General features: G+C 36.1%; 1 protein-coding gene across 7 annotated transcripts in view; it reads left to right on the forward strand.

Moving 5' to 3' along the window:
- Positions 1–25,992, forward strand: part of LUZP2 (leucine zipper protein 2) — a 458,146-nt gene that overhangs the window by 420,921 nt on the left and 11,233 nt on the right. For 6 of the 7 annotated variants that reach the window (XM_070624543.1, XM_070624544.1, XM_070624546.1 and 3 more), the window contains one exon: positions 11,475–11,558. In XM_070624543.1, the coding sequence (XP_070480644.1) occupies positions 11,475–11,558 (84 nt within the window). Of the gene's footprint in view, positions 1–11,474; positions 11,559–15,751; positions 15,842–25,992 lie in introns of those variants that run through there. The other variant, XM_070624545.1, reaches the window with a different exon arrangement.

Here is a 25,992-nt window from a genome sequence, read left to right on the forward strand (position 1 = left end):
GAGTTTGAAGACTATGGAACCACGGCTGAAGGATGTGAGTGGGCTCCAGCAGCTGAAAAAGGCAAGGGGTTGTATTCCTCTCAAGAGCCTCCAGACAGGAGCACAGTCCTGCCGAAACCTTGATTTTAATCCACTGGGAGCACGACAGACATGTGACCAATAGAACTTTAAGATAGCAAGTTTGTGGTGTTGTATGTCACTAAGTGTGTTGTAATTTGTTCAGCATCAATAAGAGACTAATACGCTAGTATTGCACCAAATTTAGTAACATTATGACTTTGGACAAATGATTTAACCGCTGACTTTCAATGTTCTTTTCTGAAAAAAATGGGTATTCTAATACATCTTTTTCTTCATATTTTACCATTTTTTTTTTGACCTGAAGATATATCATAAAATTGGCATAAACTCTAATACCTCCTCTCCTGGAAATGTTATTAAATCTTGTCACATCTTTCTTCACTCCCTTACAGTCACAGGGACGCTGTCACACTTGCTTCCCTCTTGGGGAAGTATTTGTGAAGGAAGGAGTGATTGAGCTGGGCCCGCTGGCACTGGTAGGATTCCCGATTACAGTCAGGGAAAAGTGCAAATTGAGATAGAAGGAGCAAATTGAGCAAAAGCACAGAGAGAGGATAGTGTGCGACTCATTCAGAAAACAATGAATTCCCTGAGGTTTGCTGCAATAGGGTCCTAGCTAACAGAATCATTTTTGATAATCTGGGTAGCGCTTATTTATACTATTTATCAAAGACAATTTCTGCTCACATTAGACCAAAGGGAGGTTTGAAAAAAATCCAAGATTTGTTTTTGTTAAGAATCCAGTCAGCTATTTAGTTTGATTTGGAATGATTTGTTAGCTCTTATCTAGAAGTAACTCTATTTTACAGAATCCCACAAGAAGGTTTGTTTTCACTCTCAGCGATCATCTTACTTTGGCAAACAATCTGAGACTGAAGATTTGGAGAGAAACAGAATACCAGGAACCTTTGGGCTTTTAAGTTAAAGCTGTTATTCAGGACAGAGTAAGAGTGGGAAATACAGAGGTAACCAAGGACAAATAAATGGTGCTTGTGTTTTCTGCTGGAGCATAACAGAAGGACTTTAGTAGAATTAGGGACACAGAACTAGAAGGGCATTAACTCAGCTTGAAAACTGAATATTAACTAATGATATTTCTTTTTGATTGTGGTGTATTATCTTACACTGAGGATAGAGAGGGAGGTAGAGAAAGGAGAAGCATTGTCCTTTGAATATTTTTTTTAACACTCTGGGCCGTCTTCCCCCAAAATTGTTTTTAGTTATCACCACAGACCATTTTTTCCAGTCACTCTGTTTGTCACACTTTATATACCTGAATTAAAATTAAAGAAGGATTGATTCTGGGAAGATTATGGGAGGACAACAGCCATACGCCTCCTTATGACTTCATCTGTCAACAACCTATAAATATGTAAAACCATCAAAGACTCTTAGTAGACCAAATCAGTGAAGATGTAGAACAATCAAATAATATATCTGGCAAATTTAATTTAATAAACCCACATATGGGCATTTGTATTCTGCAAATACAGCGTAATTTTTACATCCATTTTTTTTTCAATTTTCTTAAAGCAATTACTTACCTGGCTGCAAAGCAAGCCTTAATGTAGTTAAAACATATTTTAGCAAACTAGACTCTACAGGCAGAATATTCTCTGTTTCTTTGGTCCTCTTTATTTTTCTCTGCTCCTCTTTCTTTTTACCAGTAGCATAATACAGAAACTAGGCCCTTGGAGGAAATCATTACATAATTTAAGGATGAAGAGAGAGACTATAGTAAATGGTGATGAATACTGTCAACCATTATCACATCTAGTAAAGAGGTATTAAGATAGAAATTGGAAGAACAAAGTAATTGGAATCTGACAACTTGGATTAAATCGTTAGCTTTCTCATCCAAAAGCTATTTGATTTTGGTGACTCAGTGGACCTCTCAGAGTCTGTTTCTTTGCACAAAAGATTGGGCTAATAATAGCTGTCTCACAGAGTTCAAGTGAGCTATCATCTGAAGAATTTTGTGATATTTCTTTTCTTTTAAATAATATCGAACATCTCCCTTTTGACAGGCTTGATTCTAGTTGTGGAGAGTTATAGAGATAAAAAAGGCATGGTCCTTGCCTTTAAAAAGATTGTGATTTTCGCCAGGACTCTTGGGAACTAAATTAAGTCAACTAGACAAAAAAACAGGTTCAGTCACTTCATTCGTCTTCATGGTCTTCATTATAATGGAGATACGATGCATGGTTTGTTCTCTGGAGAGTCCGTGGTGTGTGTGTGCTTTGGCAGAATTCATCTCTACCAAAATTGGTCTTTGATGCCCATTTCCCATTGTTCCACATCTTCACTGTCCTCCTGCTGGTCTCTAGTTGACAGTAATACAGGCTCTGTGCACCTCATTTGTGTCCTGTCTCTAAGGAATCACTGTGCCTCAGTGTTGTCGGTTTCCTTAAGAACATTATTTCCTCTTTTTTTCCAATATTTTTCATTGCTTCAGGTGGGAGATTAAATGTGATCATTGTTACTCAATCTGGGTTAGAAATGAAATCCATCTCATTCTGTTTTAAGACAATTAAATCCAATGTTGCATTTAAAGTGCTTATCGATCAGCTGAAATATATTAAGTAATTTATATTTATTTATATATATTATATAAATATATATAACACTTTGCCTGAATAGGATCATGGAACATATTCAAGTGCTAGGAAGATGAGTCTCTAGCACATCTCTAAATTACTGGAAGGAGTAGCTATGCTTTTTTTCTTGTGGTTACTGAAACAAATTACCCAAAACATGATGGCTTAAAATAACAGACATTTATTATCTGACGGATCTTGAGGCTCAAAGTCTGAAATCTGGCAGGACCACACCCTCTCCGGGGGCTTTGGGGAAAAATCTGTTTCTCTTCTAGCTTGTGTTGTCTGTGTGGAGATCCCTGGGCTTGTGGCCACGTCACTCGCATCCTGTATCCGTCTTCACTTGTCTTCTCTTCTGTGCGTCTGTGTGAAACCTCCCTCTGCCTCAATCATATAGGGATATTCATGATGGCACTTAGGGCCCCCCAATATAATCCAGGGTGTGATAGACTGAATTGTGTCCACCTGAAATTCATATGTTGAGGCCTCAACCCCAAATGTGACTGTGTTTGGAGAAGGGGCCTTTAAGGAAGTAATTAAGGTTAACTAAAGTGGGACCCTAACCTGATGGGATTACTGGCCTTATAAGAAGAGACAGCAGATAACTCGCGCGCTCTCTGCCGTGTGAGAGCACACTGAGAAGTGACATCTCCAGCTCAGGAGGAGCCTTCACCGAAACACAAACCCTGCTGGGCCTTGATCCAGGAATTTTCAGCCTCAGCAACTGTAAGAAGATAACTTTTCTGTTGTTTAAGACACCCAGTGAAAGGTGTTTTGTTATGGCAGCTCGAGCTGACAGAGTAATTTCCTCTACTCAAGCTCCTTAATTTCATCACATCCGTTGCCATATATGAAAATATTCACTCTTTTGGCATAGGACATTCCGTGTATTTTGGGGAGGCCACCATTGTACATTGTATAGCCTACTGTAGTATTTAATCTGATTTTCTTTTTTGTTTTCACAGAAAAGCTATTTTCAATCCGTAATTCAAAACATTACAAACATCAAAGTTTATGATTATAAAATAAATCGCGGGCCGGCCCCGTGGCTGAGTGGTTAAAGTTCCCTGCACTCCAGTTTGGTGGCCCAAGTTTCGCATGTTCAGATCCGGGGTGCGGACTTACTCTACTCATCAACCATGCTGTGGAGGCATCCCATATACAAAGTGGAGGAGGATTGGCGCAGATGTTAGCTCAGGGCTGATTTTCCTCAAACAAAAAAACATGAGGATTAGCAATGATGTTAGCTCAGGGTGAATCTTCCTCACAAAAAAAAAAGAAAGAAAAGAAAAGATATATCATTCCAATGGTATGCCACCATTTGCATTGCTTCTTGTACTCATTCACCTTTTCATTTTCCAAATGTTTATTTTTTTTTATTGAGGTATAACTGACATATAACATTATATTAGTTTCAGGTGTACAACATAATGATTCGATGTTTGTGTATATTGCAAAATGATCACCACAATTTTTAGTTGACATCCATCACCATACACAGATACAAATTTTTTTTTTCTTGTAATGAGGACTTTTAAGATCTACTCTCTTAGCAACTTTCAAAGATGCAATACCATATTAGTAACTATAGTCACCATGCTGTACGTTACATCTCCAAGACTTTATTTTATAACTACAAGTTTGTACCTTTTGACCCCCTTCACTGATTTTGACCCCCACCCCCTGCCACTGGCAACCGCCAGTCTGTTCTCTGTGTCTATGAGCTCAGTTTTTTGTTTTTGTTTTTTGGTATTCTCTATATAAGTAATATCACACAGCATTTGTCTTCCTCTGTCAGATTTAATTCACCTAGCATAATACACTCAAGGCCCGTCCAGATTGTCACAAATGGTAAAATTTCATTCTTTTTTATGGCTGAATAATATTCCATTTTATATATGTACCATATTTTCTTTATCCATTCATCAATCGTTGGACACTTGTTTCCGTATCTTTGCTATGCTGCAATGAACGTGTGGGTGCATATATCTTTTCAAGTTAGTTTCCATTTTCTTCAGATGGATTCCCAGAAGTGGAATGCTGGATCATGTGGTAATTCTATTTTTAAGTTTTTGAGGACCCTCCAAACTGTTTTCCATTGTGGCTGCACCAGTTTACATTCCTACCAACAGTGCAGAAGGGTCTTCTTTTCTCCACATTTTCACCAACACTTGTTCTTTTTTGTCTTTTTGATAATAGTCATTCTAACAGGTGTGAGATGATATCTCATTATGGTTTTGATTTGCATCTCCCTGATGAATAATGATGTTGAACATCTTTTCATGTACCGATTGGTCATCTGTATGTCTTCTTTAGGAAAATTTCTGTTCAGATCTTCTGCTCATTTTTTAAATCAAATTGTTTGTTTTATTTGCTATTGAGTTGTATGAGTTCTTTATATATTTTGGATATTAGCTCCTTATCAGATACATGATTTATAAATATTTTCTCCCATTCAGTATGTTACCTTGTCATTTTGTTGATGGTTTCCTTTGATGCACAGAAGCTTTTTAATTTGATGTAGTCCCACTTATTTATTTTTGCTTTTGTTGTTTTTTCTTTTGGTGTCAGACAAAAAATTATTACCAAGACTGACATCAAGGAGCTTACCTGCTATGTTTTCTTCTAGGAGTCTTATATTCTCAGGTCTTACATTCAAGTCTTTAATCCATTTTGAGTTAATTTTTGTGTATGGTGTAAGATAGTGGTCCAATTTCATTCTTTTGCATGTGGATGTCTAGTTTTCCCAACACTTATTGAAGAGACTGTCCTTTCCCAATTGTATATTCTTGGCACCTTTGTTGTAAATTAATTGACCATATATATGTGGGTTCATTTCCGTGCTCTCTATTTCTTCCATTGATCTATGTGTCTGTTTTTGTACTAATGCCGTACTGTTTTGATTATTACAGATTTGTAATATAGTTTCAAATCATGGGAGCTTCACTGAAATCATGCCTCACTTCAAATCATCATGCCTTCTCAAGATTGCTTTGGGTATTCACGGTCTTCTGTGGTTCTACACAAGTTTTAGGATTATTTGTTCTGTTTTTGTGAAAATGCCATTAGAATTTTGATAGAATGTGCATTTAATGTGTAGATTGCTTTGAGTAGTACGGACATTTTAACAATATTAATTCCTCCAATCCATAAGCATGGAATATCTTTTCATTTATTTGTGTCTTCTGCAATTTCTTACATTAATGTCTTATATAGTTTTCAGTATACAGGATTTTCACCTCCTTCGTTTAAATTTATCCCTAGGAATTTTATTCGTTTTGATGCAATTGTAAGTAGGAATTTTTAAAAATTTCTCTTTCTGATTATTCATTGTTAGTGTTTAGAAATGCAACAGATTTTTGTATATTGTTTTTGCATCCTGAAACTTTACTGAATTTGTTCATTAGTTCTAACAGTTTTTTTGTGGAGTCTTTAGGGTTTTTTTCTACATAATACCATGTCATCTGCAAATAGTGACAGTTTTACTTCTCCCTTCCCATTTTGGAAACATTTTTTTTCCTTGCCTAATTTCCCTATCTAAGACTTACAATACTATGTTGAATAAAAGTGGCAAGAGTGAACATCCTTGTCTTGTTCTTGATTTTAAAGGAAAAGCTTGCAGCTCTTCACCATTGGGTTTGATGTTAGCTGCAGGCTTGTCATATATGGCCTTTATTATGTTGAGGTATGTTCCCTCTATACCCACTTTGTGGAGAGTTTTTATCATAAATTAGATGTTGAATTCTGTCAAATGCTTTTTCTGAATCTATTGAGATGAGCATATGATTTTTATCCTTCACTCTTTTAATGTGGTATATCACATTTACTGATTTGCAGATGTTGAACCATCCTTGCATCCCTTGAATAAATTCTACTTGATCATGGCAGATGAAACTTTTCATGTCTTGTTTAATTCAGTTTGCTAATATTTTGTTGAGAATTCTTGTATCTATGTTGATCAAGGATATTGACCTGTAATTTGTTTTTTGTGTGATGTCCTTGTCTGGTTTTGATATCAGGGTAATGCTGGCCTCTTAAACTGAGTTTGGAAATGTTCCCTCCTCTTCTACATTTTTGGAAGAGTTGCAGAAGGATTGGTATTAATTCTTCCTTAAATGTTTGGTAGAATTCACCGGTGAAGCCATCTGGTCCTAGACAGTGGTATATCCAAATAGTGGAATATTAATCAGCAGTAAAAGGAAATGAACTATCAAGCCCTGAAAAGACATGAAGGGACTTGAAAAGCATTGTACTAAGTGAAAGAAGTCAGTCTGAAATGGCTATATACTGCATGATTCAGACTACAGAACATTCTGGAAAAGGAAAACTGTGGATAAAATTAGATGACCAGTGGTTGCCAGGGGTGAGGAGGGTAGGGATGAGTATGCAGAGCTTGGAGGATTTTTAAGGCAGTGAAACTACTCTGCATGATAATATAATGATGGAAGTATGTTATTATACATTTGTCCAAACCCTTAAATTGTACAGCAGCAAGAATGAACCCTAATTTAAACTGTGGACATTGGGGCATTAGGATGTGTTGATGTAGGCTCATCCTTAATAACATTTGTACCATTCTGGTGAGTGAATGTTGGTAATGGGGGAACCTATGCATGTGTGGGAGCTGGGGCCACGTGGAAAATCTCTATACCTCCCTCTCAAATTTTTTGTGAACCTAAAACTTGTCCAAAGAAATAAAATTAAAAAAATAAATTAAAAAATTGCAAGAACAAAAAAACATACTGCAATTTAGGTGTTCTTGACCTGATTTAGCAGAACAGCAGGAAGCAGAGGCCCTCCAAAGTTATATAAATTGTCTAAGGCCCAAATTTATTTGTGTGCTAATCCAGAATAAAATTCCACATTTCTTTAACTCCAAATTACATTACCTTTCACCAAAGTCAGTCCCCATCCTGTGTTAATTCATCAGACTCAATAAGGCTTCTTTCCAGAAGGAGCCATCTCGCTGACAGCAAAGGCCTGTATAACGATCACATGTATTATGTTTCAATGCATCAGTTCTTCTATTAAATACCAAATTTTTCATTTAAAGTAGCAATTTTTCATGCTTTATTGCTGACACTGGTGAAGTGATGGATAATTTCCTCCAGTTATTAAAAGCAATTAGTATGTATATAATTTTTTTCCTGAAGCAAAATTGAGATAACTTCAGTATTGATACAGAAAAGTTGGCAAAACAGGCGTCCCATTAGTTTAATGCATGATCACAGGGGGAGCCTTTGCCAAACTTGTGGAGGAGGAAAGTCCCTCTGTCATTCTTTCCCTCCTGCTCTTTGTGAACTTCATAGTTAAGGAAGCCTCTTTTATCCTCTGGCCAAAGTTGCAATGGCCCACAAAAATAAGTAGATAGATACATAGATAGATGATAGATAGATAGACAGACAAACAGACAAATAGATAAAACCTTTTATTCTGGATATATTCCTTGCCTCAGCCTCACCACCAAAATCTGGGAGCATTTTCATAAGTGCACAATCTTTGCATGAGAAAATATAATTAAGCAAACATTAGAATTTGTCAATATGCTACATATTTATATTTTTGGTAGGAAGATATTGAATACCTACCCTAAACGTAGCCTCCATCATTGGTGAGCCTGATATTGTTCTTTTGAGCTTCCTTAGCTGGGTTAGGTTATCTTCCTGTTGGTTCCCGTAGTAAACTTCTATCTCAGCCCTTATGTTGGGCTGTCAGTTTTATTTTAGTGGTTTGACTCCCTGTATCATCCAGGTCTCTGGGATTACATGCAGCCAACACTGACCCTTACCAAATTAAATGAAGGGCTTTATTGGTAGAACATCGGGAGCTTATAGTATCTGGGAGAAGACAGAAATAACCAGTGTAGGAATGGGTAGAAACAAAGGCCGCTTCAGAAGACGAGTATGAAGCATAAGAAAGGTCTTAATTGTAAAAACAAGACACCCTGCTGGAATTAATATACCTAACTATTTGTGGTATATTCTTAATCTAGTCAATGTTAATTTCCAAGAATGGCGATTCCGGTGACCTAACTTGGATCATGTGCCAATATATTAGATGGGTCTGGGAATTTGATGCATAAGACAATACTTGGGATATGCCATACCATGAGAGAGAGGTAACCCTTGTAATGAAATCAGGACCCAGTAGGAAGGTAACAGAAATGATGAATTGTTCTGAGTACACGGGGGCTGTTTGAAATCAAGAACTATTATAATCTTTCATCTCAATTCTAAACACTCTACTGTTACTGAGTGGTTGCACAAGAAATGTTTGTTGACTTATATTGCTGGAAGTAATTCAAATTGCTACATTTTGGAAAGATTTCTCTAATCGTAATTGATGCTGCTACACATTAAATGAAATTTACCAGAATATATTGGGACTTTATATTCAGTGATTTGATTGTGCAACAGAAACAAAAGACACTAAAATTTCTGCTTGCCTATTAAGGTGATTTACTCTATTCTTTATGTTTTGCAGTTGTGGTTCTTGCTGTGAATACCAGGGGAAACTCTCTTTCACCATTGTTGTTTATTTGTTCCCTCTGTTCTTTTTAACCTATTTCCTCAGACTATCTGTAATTTGTAGGTTATGGGAAGATAAGTGGTGAATGTCCAGTAGATTTTAGCTAGATTAAATGGCTTTTTTGATTCATGTTAATATATTTTTTAACACTGCTATACAATAGTGCCTGTCTATTTAAAAGTCCAAGTGCTTTAAGCTTTCTGTTAACAATACAAAAATCAACCTCCTTGCTGCAGACCTCCCTTTTCTCCAGATTTCTCCATTTCTGTAGAATTTTTCAATGTTGTAGGTTCTAATCTTTGCTCTCAACATACGGTCACTGCCCCATGTCTTTTCCATTGCCCGAATTCATGCTTCATTGCAGCTTCTGTCACCATCTACTTGGTCATGTTTATTGTTCCTTTCTTGGTTTCTCCACCCGAATTCTCTTCTGTTCCATTTTTTGCCTGTACACTGCTGCTACGTCACGCTGACAGGGCTCTAGCCATGTCGTATGCCTTCGTTAAAATATCGTATGGACTCCCATTTGGCTACTAAATTAAGTGCAAACTTTGTCACTCAATTTTGGGATCTCTTCCCTACTTTGCAGCATTTTCCTCATGATTTCTCTACTGGTACCCGCTAAGCCAGGAGGCCAACAACCGACTCTTCTTCCTACACGTCTTTGCTTGTATTGTTTCCTTCACCTGGAATGTCCTCCCTCAGTCTTGCCTTCATCATTCAGAGGCCCGTTTTAAAATTACTCTTTCCATCATGCCTTTTCTTAGTCTCTCAAATGGATTTGACTTCAGTTCTTTCAAAATATGTACAACTCTGCTTGTGTCCCCTTTTATTAATTTATTTTATATCGAGCTATTTATGTGAATAGCAATCAGATTGTGTAAACCCTATAAAGACAAAAACAGTAACTTTCTCATCGTTATATCTACCAACAACCTGTAATACAGACCACTGTCTTACTCAAAGTCATTTTATTTTCCTGTTTATTTTCTTCCTTATTTCTGGGGAAGACACAGAGGGGAAATCAGAAGATAGGGGTCTTAAACAAGGCAGGATGGGAGAAAAAGAAGCAAGAGAGGAGAAGACACTTCGTGCCTCTTGGATCTCACACAACTAAGTTAAACTTTAAGGATAAAGAAAGAGGAATTTTGTTCATTTTGTTTGTGTATTGTTATACATCATGTGCATTTGGGTGACAATATAGGAGCTATTTTAGTCAACTAAGGTGCTTTATTTCTATTGTTTTTCTAATATGCTACTAGCTTTAAAATATTTTTTTACAATTAATATTCTACTAGTTTTATTAAGTATCTTTGGTTTTTATTTTTGTGGAAGTATTATTTTTGTTATAATGTTCTCCTGCTAAGGAAGGTAACTGCCTGTGGAAAACCAGGTCAGTGTTGTAGAAGGCAGCAGAGAGAAAACCTGCGTGGGTCTTTGCTCTCAAACCAGACCATGTCTTAGTCTTTCTCTTCCGATGTCCCTAGTGGTCAGAATCCTCTTTTCTTCCTCCCCCGTGATCCACTGAGATCAAAGTTTCAGATCGAAGCAAGTTGGTGTTCACTGAGTTTAGTTTTTATCCATCCTGCAACAGCACCCTCACAGACTGATGGGCGTGACAGCATATGCAAATCAGCTCTGCCCACGAGGCACACGTTTGAGCGGATATGCTGAGCCCAGCCTATAGAGATGTTGACATTATCAGTTATGGCATACCCTTCCCTGGCAGAACCTGGAAAACTGCCCCCTCCTTTTTTAATTTAGTATTCCTAAAGAGATGAATTTCAGAATGATTTAGGGTTTCCAGAGGTATAAAGCACCACTTGATTAGGTAGTGAACCACTGGAATGAATAGAGTCCTATATGTAAGTGACAGTGAGATATTACAGGCCACTTTCTTACTGAAAACATGAGCTGTGCACTTACTATTTCCCAGGTATACGGGGAATTAAAATAAAGAAAAAAAAAAGAATCCTTGCTTTTTGAGGAACCAAGATCTGTAAAATAAAAGCTTATTATGCAAGAAATAAATATTTGAAGTGGAAAAATATCCCATTGGACATCACTAATACAAAATCAAATAGATATTATTTTAATTTCAAATTTAAGAATTTTTCAGGTACAATTTTCAAGGTCTCTGATACATGCAAACTTTCATTTGATTCTTTTTGAGCGTGATGTTACCATTGTATCATATTTTACAATAGTCATATGGATCTATGCATTGAAACTATTTCTCTCTTTCTTTTTCATTTTCTCTCTCTCCAGCCTCAAGAGAGCACACCTGGAAGCACTGAAGTAGAAATGATAAAGGAAGAAAATTTGAGAAGCCCTGAGTGTGATCCTCAAAATGTAAGATTACCTGAAAATGGTTTTAACAGCATTCAGCATAAAAACATGTACATAAGCATTTTAACAACCCCAGTTCATGCCGCCATGAAACTTTCTATTTATGTATAATATCTACTATCTAAACATTGTACTTTTAAATTCAAAAAAGCAGATGTTCTTTGGATGTGAATCAGGTAGGTGTTCCATTAGGAAATGGAACCAGACTCTTCGGAGTACTATGAACTGGAGTTGTCAGAGAAGACGAGGCGCCCACACACTCAGCAATGCGCTCATCCCACAACCACACAACAGAAAGCTTTTAAAATATTAAAAACAAAACAAACAAATAAAACCCCAAAGGATGTGATCTGATAGTATTCTCTCCATAAAGCAAATAAACCCAGCATCATAAAGACATTACATTGGAGGAAGCGAGATTCTTATTTCACTTGATAATAGGAAATTTGGAACTGTGCCCTGTGGTGTTTTTACTCATAATAAGTGTAATGACATTTTAAATCTGGAACTTTGGCACTATTACAGATCTATCATATCTGGATTTGAGATGCAGAAAATGACAACAACTGTGTTGAGTAGATTCAAAGTTAGGTTTCAATCTAGTTGACAAAATGAAAAGTGTCTGCTGAAACTATTTATGATTAAAAAGAAATCGGGCAACAGCAAAGAAAATAAGACAGAAGAGAAACATAAGTTAACCAAGTCAAACTCTTTTCCTCTCTTGGCTGCCAAAGTAAATTTAGAAACTTGAATTTCTCAACAATTTTGCCTTCAAATCTTTGTATATTTAAATATGCTCGAAAACCATACAATTGGAACATAATAAGGTTAATGAGAAGTAGAAATAAAATACTCTGCAATTTACTTCCAAGGGAGCAAGCAGTCAAGAAGGCTTTGCACAGAAAGGAATGTTTTGCTGCAGTTTGAAGAACGTAGAGGTCCCACCGCTGTCTGCCCCTTTTTCTCTGGTCATATTATTCTGTGTTTTCTGGTCTCTGCACATTTGCTTACATTGTCAGAGACCTATCTGTCCTTACTTCTGAACAGAAGAGATGCATGCTCTTAGTAACTAGAATGAACAAAAATGCACATTGGACTAAGGGTTTGTGAAAGATGTGATAGTTTTTGTAAACAACTTTTTTGAGATATAATTTGCATACCATAAAAATCACATTTTAGTGTATATTTCAATTATTCTTTAAATTTACTGAGTTGCACAATCATTACCACAGTCTAGTTTTAGAAGTTTTCCATCTCCCTGATAAGATCCCACATGCTTTTTCACAGTTAATCTCTATCCCCAACCTCAACCCAGACAGCCACTAACCTAGTCTATATCAGTGTAGATTTGCCTTTTCTGAAATTTTATATAAACTGGTCTTACAATATGTGGTATTTTGCATCTCACCTTTTTCATATAGCAAAGTGATTTTAACATTTATCCATGTTGTAGCATATATCAATAGTTTGTTCCTTTTTATAGCTGAATAGGATCTATTCTATGGTTATACCATATTTTCTTTATCCATTCATCAGTTGATAACTTTTAGATCGTTCCCACTTTTTGACCATTATGAATAATGATGCTAAGAACATTAACATAAACATCTATGTGTGAACATATGTTTTAATTCTCTTGAGTAGATACCTAGAAGTGGAATGGGATATGGCAAAAATTTTTCCATTACTTTTTAAGAAACAAACTGTTTTCCAAAGTAGCTGTACCGTCTTACATCCTAATCAGCAATGTTATGAGAGTTCCAGTTTCTCCACATCTTTGCCACCACTTGTTATTGTCTGAATTTTTGCTTAAAAAGCAAATTCTGGTGAGCGTAAAGTCAAATTTCATTGCAGGGTTAATTTTAAATTCCCTAATGGTTAATAATATTGAACATATTTTTATATACTCATTAGCAAATTCATATGCTTTCTTTGGTTAAACGTCTGTTCAAATATTTTCCCCATGTTTCAGTTGGGTTGTCTTCTTAGTATTGAGTAGTAAGATTCCTTATATATTATGGATATAAATCCTTTACAAGATATATGATTTGAAAATATTTCTCTCAGTACGTTTCCTGTCTTTTCATTTTGTTAATGGCGTATTTTAAAAAATACCACTTTATTTGTATAAATAGACTTTAAAAAGTAGACTTTTTTTTAGTACAGTTTTAAATTTACAGAATAATTGAGCAATAGTACATGGAGTTCCACATAGCAACTAGCTGTCTTTCTGTAACTGATTTCTAGCTTAGTTCCGTTATAGTCTGATGGCATGCTTTACATTTGTTTTGATGTCTTTTACGGCCCAGACTGCAGCCTATCTTGGTGAAGAGTCCATGTGAGCTTGAGAAGAATGTGCCTTTTTTTCTTGTTTGATGAAGTATTCTGTAAATGTCAATTCGATCCAGTTGCTTTATGGTGTTGTTCAGCTCAACTACATTCTTACAAATTTTCTGCCTGCCAGATCCATCAATTATTGATAGAGAGTGTTGAAGTCTCCATGAATAATGGTGGATTGGTCTATTTCTCCTTGCAGTTCTTTCAGTTTTGTCTCATGTATTTTGACGCTCTGTGGTTAGGTGCATACATGTTAAGGATTGCTATGTATTTTTGAGAATTGCCCCCTTTATTATTATATAAATGCTGCTCTTTATCCCTGATACTTCCCTTGCCCTGAGGTTGGCTTTGCCTGAAGTTAATATGGCTACCCCACCTTTCTTTTAATTAATGTTAGCATGGTATATCTTTCTCTATCCTTTCATTTTTAACCAATCTGTGTCTTTATATTTAAAGTGGGTTTTTTATAGACAACATATAGTTAGGGTTTTTTAATCCTTTATGACCATCTCTGTCTTTTATTGGTATATTTGGACCCTTCACATTTAAAGTGAATATTGATATAGTTGGCTTACTGTCTGCTGTATTTGCAACTGTTTTGGATTCGTTGCACTTGTTCTTTTTTTTTTATCATCTCTTTTAATATCATCTTTGTTTTTAATTGAAAATTTTATGATTCCAATATCTCTCCTCTCTTAGCATATCAATTACACTTCTGTAAAAATGTTTAGAGGTTGCCTTAGAATAAGCAATATACATTAAAACAACCTAAGTCCACTTTCAAATAACGCTACAGTCATGCATCTGTTAACAACAGGGTTACCCTCAGAGTAACATGTCTTTAGGCGATATTGTTGTTGTGCAAACATCACAGGGTATGCTTACACAAACCTAGATTGTATAGCCTACTACACACCTAGGCTCTATGGTGCTAATCTGATGGGAGCACCGTCATTTATGCAGTCAACCATTGACCAAGAAACACTGTTATTTGGAGCATAACAGCATAGCGTTTGATGAGTTATGAAAGTATCTTATGTCAGAGTATTCCCAATTTCTCCCTCCTATTGCTTATAATATTGCTATCATTCATTTCACTTAACCATAAGCTATAATTACCAAATACATTGTTGCTATAGTTATTTTGAACAAACTGTTATCTGTTCCATCAATTAAGAATAGGATAAATAAAAACATTACTTTACCTTCATTCATTCTTTCTCCAACACTCTTCCTCTCCTTTGGTAAATCAGAGTTTCTTACCTCTATCATTTCCATCTGTCTGAAGAACTTCTTTTAACATTTCTTGAAAGACAAGTCTACTGGTGACAAATTGTTTCAGGTTTTGTTCTTCTGAGGTCATTTTTTTCTTCTCTTTTGAAGGATAATTTCACTGCATAAAATTTCTGGGTTTTATTTTTTTTTCAACACTACATATTTCACTCCACTCTTTTCTTGCTTAAATTCTTTCTGAATGTAAGTCTGGAGTAATTCTTGTCCTTCTTTCTGTACAGTTAAGTTTTCTCCCTCTCGATTCTTTCAAGATAGATCTCTTTCTGCAGTTTGAATATGACATGCCTAAATGTAATTTTGGGGGTATTTTCTGCTTGTTCTCTAATCTTCTTGCATGTCTGGTTGGATTTTTGTCATTACCTTTGGAAAATTCTTATCATTATTATTTCAGATATTTCTTCTGTTACTTTCTTATCCTTCCAGTATGCCCATTAACTGTAAGTCACAGCTTTTGTAATTGTCCCACAGTTCTGGTGTATTCTGTTCATTTATTCACTCTTTTATCTTTGCACTTCAGTTTGGGAAGTTTTTATCAACATGTCTTAAAGTTTTCTGATTTTTTTCAGTGGGCAACTGACAGAACACTGGTGAGCTCATCAAAGGTAGTCTTCATTTCCATTACAGTGTTTTTTGATTTTTAGCATTTCTATTTGATCCTAAGATTTTCTAACTTATGCTTATATCACTCATTTGTTCATGCATGCTGTTTACTTTTCCCCTTAGAGCCATTAGTATACTCATCATAGTTTTGTTTTGTTTTTTAATTCCCAGTGTGATACTTCCCCAAACTCTTCCATTTCTGAGACTAGTATTATTGCCTTTTTTCGTCTCCTCAGTTGTGTATTTTTCTTGCTTTTACAATGCTTCTAATTTTTTCCCAGCTTTATTGATATACAATTCACATATAACACTATGTAATTTAGAGCATACAACATGATGATTTTATATATGTATATATTGTGAAATTATTACCACAGTAAGCTTAGTTAACACATCCATCGTCTAAAATCATTAAATTTTCTTGTGTGTGCGGTGAGAATACTTAAACTCTACTCTCTTAGCAACTTTCAAATAAACAATACAATATTGTTAACTATAGTTGCCATGCTTTGCACTAGATCCCCAGAACTTATTCATCTTAATTGGAAGTTTGTACCTTTGACCACCTTCACCCATTTCCCACATTCCCTCCCACCCCTGGCAACCACCAATCTGCTGTTTCTATGAGTTTCATGTTTTTTAGGTTCCACAAATAAGTGGATAATATGTTGTTTGTGTCTCTCTGTCTGACCTATTTCACTTAGCATAATGCCCTCAAGTTCCATCCATGTTGTTGCAAAAGGCAAGATTTCTTTCTTTTTTTATGTGTGGATAATATTCATATATATACTCCTATATATATGACATTTGCTTTGTCTATTTATCTGTTGATGGACTCTTGGGTTGCTTCCATGCCTTGGATCTCATAAACAATGCTGCAATGAACACGGGAGTACAGATGTCTCTTTCAGATAGTAAATTCATTTCCTTTGTATATAGACCCAGATGTGAAATCACTCAATCATATAGTAGTTCTCCTTGCAATTTTATGAGGAACTTTCATAATGTTTTCCATAGTGGCTACACCAATTTACATTCCCACCAACATGTACAAGGGTTCTCTTTTCTCCACATTCTCACCAGCACTTGTTATCTCTTGTGTCTTTGATGATAGCCATTCTAATAGGCATGAAGTGATACCTCTGTGTGGCTTTAATTTGCATTTCACTGATGATTAGCGATATTGAGCACCATTTCATGTACCTGTTGGCAATCTGAATACATTCTTTGGAAAAATGTCTATTTGCGTCCTTTGCCTATTTTTGAATTGAATTATTTATTTTTTACTATTGAATTGTATGAATTCCTTATATATTTTGGATATTAACTGCTTATTAGATATGTAGTTTGAACATATTTTCTCCCATTCCATAGGTTGCCTTTTCATTTTTTGTTTCTTTTGCTGTGCAGAAGCTTTTTAGTTTGATGTAATTTTGTTAATTTTTGTTTTTGTTGCCTGTACTCTTCATGTCATATCCATGAAATCATTGCCAAGAAATGTCAAGGAGTTATTTCCCTGTTTTCTTCTGGGAGTTTTATGGCTTCAGGTCTTACGTTTAAGTTTTTAATTCATTTCAAGTTAATTTTTGCGAGTGATGTGAGAGAGGAGTCCAGTGGCATTATTGTAGTATAGTTTGAAGTCAGGAAGTGAGATGCCTTCAGCTTTGTTCTTGTTTCTCAAGATGACTTTTGGCTATTTGGGGTCTTTTGTGGTTCCATACAAATTTTAGAATTGTTTTTACTTTTTCTGATAAAAATGCCATTGGAATCTTTATTGGAATTGCATTGAATCTGTAGATGGCTTTGCACTGAATCTATGGTATGGAAATTTTAATATTTATTCTTCCATTACAAGAAAATGAAATATCTTTCCTTTTATCTGTGTCTTCCTCAATTTATTTTATTCGTGTCAGATCTGTCACCTCCTGAGTTAAATTTGTTCCTAAGTATTTTATTGTTTTTGATGCTATTATAAATGAGATTGTTTTCTTTAGCTCTTTTTCAGATAATTCCTTGTATTGTTACTGATTTTCTTGCATTGATTTTGTATCCTGTAACTTTGTTGAATTTGTTTTAAAAATTGTTCTAACAATTTTTTGGTGGTGTCTTTAGGATTTCTATATATAAGAGCATATCGTCTACAAACAGAAATAATTTCTCTTCTTCCTCTCTGATTTGAATGTTTTTATTTCTTTTTCTTGCCTGATTGCTCTGGCTAAGACTTCCAGTAATGTGTTTAATAGGAATGGTGACAGTGGGCACTCTTGTTTTGTTCTCAATCTTAGAAGAATAGCTTTTAAATTTTCACGATTGAGTATAATGTTATCTGTAGGCTTGTTGTATATCGTCTTATTTTGTTGAGGAATGTTCTTTTTAAATACAACTTGGGTTGCAGATGAGCAGAGCTGCTGACTGGAATCTAAGTTTGGGCTCTACTACATGTGGGAATATGATCTGCCAAAATCTGAGGGCTGTTTACTGTAACCAGCTGGTACATCTGGTACATCTCCATGTCTACCTGATCCCCAGAGATCAGCAGTGATCCCTCTGAGGTGAGAGCTGAGTGGGCCTCCCAGGAGTCATCCTGCAATTCTAGAGGAACTGATATCCACCTTGGGCTGTTTTCTCCACTGGAGAAACTGTAGTCCCAGGGCGGGCCTCTTGGTGTGGCACTGTGCTGACTTGGGGGAGGGGCAATGTGGTCAGAGTGTGGCTGCTCTTCTTACCCTTCTAATGTCCTTCTCAGTCTCTGCGGTCCAGGGAGGGGCTTCACACTCACCTCCAGGTTTGCAATGGTGTCTTGTTGCTGTGATGCTGAAAGCTATGCCACCAGTATTTCAAATACCAGTAGGGTCACCTGGGTGGACAGGTTTTAGTGGAGCTTCCAGACTAAGACAGACTAGGAAGAAGAACCTGACTACCCACTTGCAAAAAAATTGGCCATGAAACCCCTATGGATGACATTGGAGCATTGTCTGACAGAGCTCCAGAAGGTGAGAAAATGGTACAAAAATACTGGGCAGGGGTCTGCTCTGCTGTGCACAGGGGCGCTAGGAGTCAGAATCCACCGGATGGCACTAAGGACAAAAACAAAATGGCAACTGAGATAGATTGAACTTTAGTGTGAGATTTTATGTTATCTGGCATGGAATTAGGCTATGGTTACTGTTTGTTGTATCTATACACGTCAGAGACTTTAATTTCTGCTAATGTCCTTGATTTTGTCACCCTGTTGTCTTTGAGTTTCCCTAGAATCTTCTTAAATAAAGCCTGAACTTTGCAATTCTTTTAACTGTAATCACTGTTCTTAAACAGGAGTCCTTTTCATGTGGAGTTAAAGTGTTGGGGCAGGGGATGTGTTTCCTAAGCCTTTTATTAGATTTTAGCCTTTTAGTTAGCTGTGACCGTCACAGTGACAGTGCTTCTCAGGTTTTTTTCTTCCTTTGGTTGAGTTATGAAGCTTGATGGGGCTAGCATTGGGTAATTTTCTTTCTCCCGCATCAGATAAGGCTTTGGTGAATTATTTTTTCCCTGCTGGGTAGGTCTTTGTTATAGAGAATACTCTGACCTTCTTCAAATGGTTGCCCTTTTCCTAAGCATGTGTGAAAATGGTTATTTTCCCTTCCCTCTGAGTAAGCACAAGGGTGTTCCCCTGTCCTCTGATCTTCACCATTAAAACCTGGCAGGACTCCTGGAGGTAAAATCCACAAAAATGTGATCTCTTCCTACCTAGATTAGACTAGACCTCTAGGAGTTTTTATATCTTATCTTAGTCCACACTCAGCCTCCAGCAATTTGTTGAAGGTATTATATATATATACCCAATAGCTCCATTGCATTTACTTCACATAAGTTTGTCTGCATTCTCTGTATTTCCCTGCTCTCCAATTTTTGGGGTGCCGGTTTTTCTGGTGACCGCAATTCTCTGATAGATTGAAGAAAAGTGGCAACTTCCAAGCTGTTTACATGTCAGAGCAGGAACCAGATGTCTTGAATGGTATTATTTTTTTTTTAAGTTTTTAATTTCAATAAAGTCCAGTTTATCATTTTTCTTTTATTGATAAATCTTTACTTTAGCCAAGAGTATAAAGATTTTCCTTTAAAATGTTTATAGTTTTATTCCTTAAATTTAAATCTATGATCCATTTTGAGTTACTTTTCTCTCACATTGTGAAATAAGCTTCAATTTTCATTATTTGCATGTTGATATTCAGTCACCCCTGTCTATACAACAATGTGCTGTAATGAATATTCTTTCCATTTTCAACTGCTTTGGCACCTTTATCAAAAAATAACTGTCTACAAATATGAATTTATTTCTCAACTTTCAATGGCTTCGTTGATCTATATGTCTCTCTTTATGCCTGTACCACACTGTCTTGATTACTGTAATTTTATAGTAAGTTTTGAAATCGGGAAGTTTAAGTGCCCTTAGTTTGTTGTTCCTTTTCAAGATTGCTTTGGCTATTCGGAATCCCTTCCATGTCCTTGTTAATGTTAGGGTCTTCTTGTCAATTACAATACAAAAGCCTGTTGAAATTTCAACAAAGATTGCATTGAATCTGTGGATCAGTTTGGGGAGAATTGTCATCTTAATAATACTGATTCTTCCGATCTATAAACATGGGTTGTCTCTCCAGTTATGTACATCTTTTAAAATTTCCTTCAGCAGTGTTTCATAGATGTTCAGTATACAAGTCTTACCGTCTTTTGTTTTCTTTATTCCTAAGTATTTTATTCTTTTTGCTCTTATGGTGACTCGCGTTATTTTCTTAAGTTCATTTCCAGATTGTTAATTACTAACATATAGAAATGCAATTATTTTTGTATATTTATCTTATATCAGGTTAAAGAGTTTTAAATGATTATGACCTCTGAGTCAAACTGAGATGAGATTTGCAAAACAACTACCCGAAGTTGCAATGTTGATTTTAGGAAATTATGACGTTACATCCAGAATAAGGGAGATACATCCCTTATATAATTTTGTGTATAAGTCCAGACTGATAAAGTATGTTCCATTCTAGAAATGATGCTTCTAAGTTCAGCAATGACAAATGGAGAGTGTCCACTAAAGCTTGAGGTGGACGGCTGAAGAGGAAATTCAGAATGTAATGTTGATTGGTTTCATTTCTGTTTTAACCAGTTACCCAATGGGTAACCATGAGTATGTAATCCCTTTGAGGCTCATTTTCCTCCTCTGATAAAGATAGATAAATGTCTCTTACCTTATATAGTTTGCTAAAAGAGCCAATGAAACAGACAGCCCAGCTTAACACCTAGTGTATAATTGGCACATAGCAGGCCTCAAAAATCATTGCTTTCTATTCCTTTATGCAAAACTACGCCTCTCGTTTAAACTTTCATAAATATTTTTGAATTAAGTATTTTAATTAATTTCTCAAAAGAGAAAACTTAAAAGATGACAAAAGCAACCTTAAAAACTACAATTTGAAACAGGGAGTCGTCTTATTCACTGGTATTCTCTGGGGCAGAAGCACATGCAGCTGTTGGAAACAGCTATAAGAAGGAGAATATTTCAGTCAAATGTAAAAGAGAACTTTTAATGAAAAGTATCTGAAAATAGAATTAGCCACTAGAGGACCTAGTATATTATATGATTTAATAATGAGAAACAACCATTAAGATACAGTCAGGAAATGAAGCATTAGAGTGGAGGGAAAAAAACTATCACGGTAGCATCTCTTTCAGTTCCAGGATTCTGTGATCGTCAACAACATCACTGAGAGCTGATGGGAGCACATGCAATCTCTTAGTAAATAAATAGCAAAGGCGATGCCTTTTCATTCCTTTTGGTCACACCTGAGGGTAAATAACATAGTTGAGAAGGCCTGGACATTAAATAAAACCCAGATTTGAATGCCAACTTTGCTGTTTCCCAATATATCACTTTGGCAAATTATTTTATTATTCAGATCTCTTATCTATATAATGTAGATCAATGTTTTCCAAATTTTTGCATGCCTGTGAATCACCAGGTCAACCTGTAAAACTGCTTATGGTAGGGCTCCACTCCCACAGATTATTAATCAATAGACCTGGGCACAGTCCAGGGATGTGGATTGTTTTAATAAGGCCACCTAGAATTTCTTCTGTCAATATTCTGTTAAACATTTTGAGAAACTTTGATGTTGATTTCTTGCAGGTTTATCATGATGCTTATATATAACATATTAAATACAAAAATTCAATTATGTCATAGATATCTTTATTAGTTCATTCTAAAAAACTCTTCTGCAATTTTAATATTCAAGGTCTCATATATTCTGTGTCAAGTTCTCAAACTTGGAATTAGAGACCGTGCATATTCTTAGATATCTTTGTGGGTTCATTCCACTTCCTGCCCTATACAAGCCAGGCAGGGGCACTTAGGAAAATAGCTTCTGGATTCCTTGGCCCGTTTTTGAGTAGATTTAGAAAACTTGAAATGGATCACCAAAGGCTTAAGAGCATATCAGACTGTCAGTTTGGGGTAAGTTTAAATTACTCTGAAAGCAGCTTTGCTTAAATGATAATATTCGAGTCACATGGAGAAAAGAAAGGATGTACCTGCTTCATCCCATTTTCCTACAGTTTGCAAATGTGCCTCATATTGTTTAATAGAATAGCATATCAAGAATTAAAGACATTTACCATTTTATTTTAATTTCCACTTAGGGATTAAGACTTCCTGCTCAATATAAGTGTGTTTTACGATATTTCTGACTCATAGGTAGAAAACACTTAATATTTCTTAAAGTGCCATGGAAATGAAAAGCAACAATGGCTTATGTTTAGCACTGTGAGCACTCACTCAGTTTCTTGCCATTACACCTGCTTGCAAGTCCCTGACCAAAGGGAGTTTATTTAACGCAAGTCATTGTCTAGGGAAATGAGAGGAGGAAATGTGCAGAAAACAAATTCTAGAGCTGTGAATAGAAAATTGCGCCCACTTTTTCATGTTAAAAGAATTTTGGCAGAGATTTAAGAAATCCTACTTTGCTATTATATCCAATATTTATTGTGTGACATTCTATGGCCCTGATGAGCTGTTGGAAGATGCTTGGTTAACAAAATTTTCTAGGCAAGTCATGCCCTGCAGTAACTGGGCTGAGAGAGCACATTCCCATTGTCACTCTTGGCTACACTCCATCAGACCATCTGAAGAGGCTGGCTTCCAGCAAGACATCCTTCATTGTGCTACTGAGGTATTTTTTAAGAAGGAACAGACGTGCCTCCAGATAATGCAGGCGTCGTAGTTTTTTAAGGTTGTTAGAACAATTTTCTGCTTTCCATATTTGATATAAAACTCCATGTTTACCCTTCTATAACATCTTAATTTAAAGCATGCAAAAATGTGAACTTAATTGTGATATCTTACCAGAAATCATATAGAAACCGTAAGAATAATGGTTAACATTAATTTGGTAAATAAAGAAAGATAACTCAATAAGCCTGCTAATATTTATTAGAAGGATATCAGCCAAATAATGATGTGCAAATACCAAGCTTAATCTGGTCAATAATTCTTTGACCCCTCCTCTCTTCTCTGCAAGACATCCAATGGCGTTCATCTCTCCTTCCCTGTAGTGCTTGGTTATACATGTATATTATCTTGTATCACAGTCCATCTTTCATGTTGCTTATATGTATAAAGTTCTCATTTTGCATTAGATAGCAAGCAATTTGAGGACAGAGACTATAAAAATATTGGTATTTCCTTCAGCTCCTATCAAAATGCTCATCTTAGCAGATGCTTGTGTCTCCTAAAATAAAAAATTAGAAAGTTAGACATGGCTGCATTTTTTCAAAATTTTAACTACTTCAAGTGGAGGATAAAGAAATGAAGGTTCAGAGAGGGAATGTGACTTGTCTAGAGGTCGCTGGGTAGGGAACATTGGTGTCAGACGCAGCCTCCCTGCAGTCTGCAGCTCCACCATCAGGGGGATGAAGAGCTGTCACCTGGATTCAGCATTACATTTTCAATCTTTGAACTTCTTGCTTTCTAGTTTCTGACCTTTTGAATATTAAAAAAGTACTAAAATATCATTCTTTAATAAGTATAACAAGTCTGTTTCATACAGAAACATGGCATCACAGAAAAATTTATCAAAAATGCATTTGTGTTTTTAGGTAACTTGGTACTTAATTCCGCTTTTTCTCCTGTATAATATTCTAAAACTCATGCTTGTTTTTAGGCTCCAGACTGTCCCATATCTTAAAATGCAGAATCAAGTGGCTTTTGTACCTGTTAGAGATAGTTTCTGTTGGTGGGATCTCAGGTTGCCCAGTTACGCATTTGCATGAATTATTTTGAGTTCTTTTAATGTTTTTGAGAAAAGTCGTAGGAGATATAACTAATCTCTCTTGTAAAGTGGAACCAAGTATTCAATACCAATAACAAAGTTATAGTAAATAAACTCAAAAAAGACTTCAAATGAATCTCTGATAAATCATTCCATCTTTTTTAATTCTTAAAGTATTATTCTTTATTTCTGAGAGAAGCAATAGAATGTAATTTAAAATAAACAAAATGCAAAAGAGGCCATTCTCCTTGAGTGGGCTTTCTGATGATTGTTAATTCAGTCATAGTGCCTCTTGCGATTTTTGTTAAATTTACACTTGTTAAGTAGAGGCCCAGAGTGTCAGATGGTGAGCCAAAGTTCCAGGAAGAGCACAGGCAAGGGAAAATGATATGGAGAAGTTTAGGAGATACAAGGCACACCTCCCTGGGCCACGTGGGGAGGTCAAGGCAGGGTGCAGGCAGAGAGCAAGCAGGACCTGAGGCACACACCTTTATTAGGGTCAATCGGTAAAGTGCTTTGGGGTTCCAGGCTAGGCAAGATTGATCAATTCAAACCAAAATGAGCAAGAGTGGAGTTTGGCAAGCTCTTCTGGGGGGTCTTATGTAAGGGCCTCACAAGGGGAAGGAGCTGGAAGGCAGGAGAGACTTTTTTACCAGGGGCATTGTGGAAGTCATGTCAGAAACCTACACTTTCTTGTGACTCCGCTGGCTGTTATCAAGGGCAGGCACTCACCAGAGGGGCTAACGTCAGTTCCAGGCCCCTGAAGGCCCCTTAACTACACAAAATGGATGCTGATGCAGCAATATTATCGAGTAGTTTAGTTAAACTCTCAACAGTGCCCTTTTGAAAAGGTCATTCTAAATATATGTTTATTTTCATAATTTCTAATGGGATATTTGCATTGAAGCCAAGATGTGCATGTACCATAATGAAAATCTTATGCAGCATATGAATCCCTAAGGTAAATTAGATGGACTGGTCTGATGATTCTGTCTTGAGGAGAAAAAGCCAAAAACAGTGGAGCTAAAAGTCGTCTTCCAAGGTTAAGGTTATTCAAGAAGGACAAGTGGTTGGTGAGTGAGACTTTTTTCTTGCCCTATTAAATCATAAACAGGAAAGGATGAGACAGGAAGAAACACAGGCCTGAAAAAAGCAACAGCAACAAATCCTTTGGCAATGTCACAATTCTCTAGTGACCAGAGTCAACATGTTAACACGAGTGTTGTAAAATTAAAGAGACTGAATGTCAGTGTTCCTATTCTGATCCAAATACTTAATGACAAAATGGAGGAATTTTGATTGAGTGAAGGAGAGCTGAGGGTGGGAAGAGAGGGATAGATGGTAAACTTCATTTAGCACCTAGTACGTATAAGACACTCCATTAAAAACCATGATATATTTTTTATTTGATCTTACTCTTCCAACAACCTTTTCAGGTAGGTATTATTTTGCCTACCTTGCAGAGGAGGAATCAGAACCTCAGTAAGATGAAGTAACACCCCCAAGTTCAGACAGCTAATAAGGGCTAAAGGAATCTAACCTGGAGGAGCTAGCTCTTCATTTTGTTCATCCAGCAGTTACCTACATTATCTCGTCCCACTTGACGTCAAACTTTTAAATATAAGCATTGTTAACCCCCTTTTACAAATCAGGGAAAAGTGAGGTTAAATTGGTGTTTTCCAAACTTCATTCCACCAGCAAGTGTTGGCCTGTGATGAAGTTTTCAAGAGTACAGAGATGTGGAAAATTGACATTGAATAAAAAATCAAATAAAATATTGGTGGATTTTCTTTAAATCCCTCTCTCTCTCTACCTCTCAAGAATACTTTCTTGTGACATTGAATATTTTCTATATTTTTAGCAATAAAATATTCTTCTTTTTCTGAAATATTGTTGAAATA

The sequence above is a fragment of the Equus przewalskii genome, chromosome 6 (assembly GCF_037783145.1).
Source record: "Equus przewalskii isolate Varuska chromosome 6, EquPr2, whole genome shotgun sequence".
In the NCBI taxonomy this organism is placed as follows: Eukaryota; Metazoa; Chordata; class Mammalia; order Perissodactyla; family Equidae; genus Equus; species Equus przewalskii.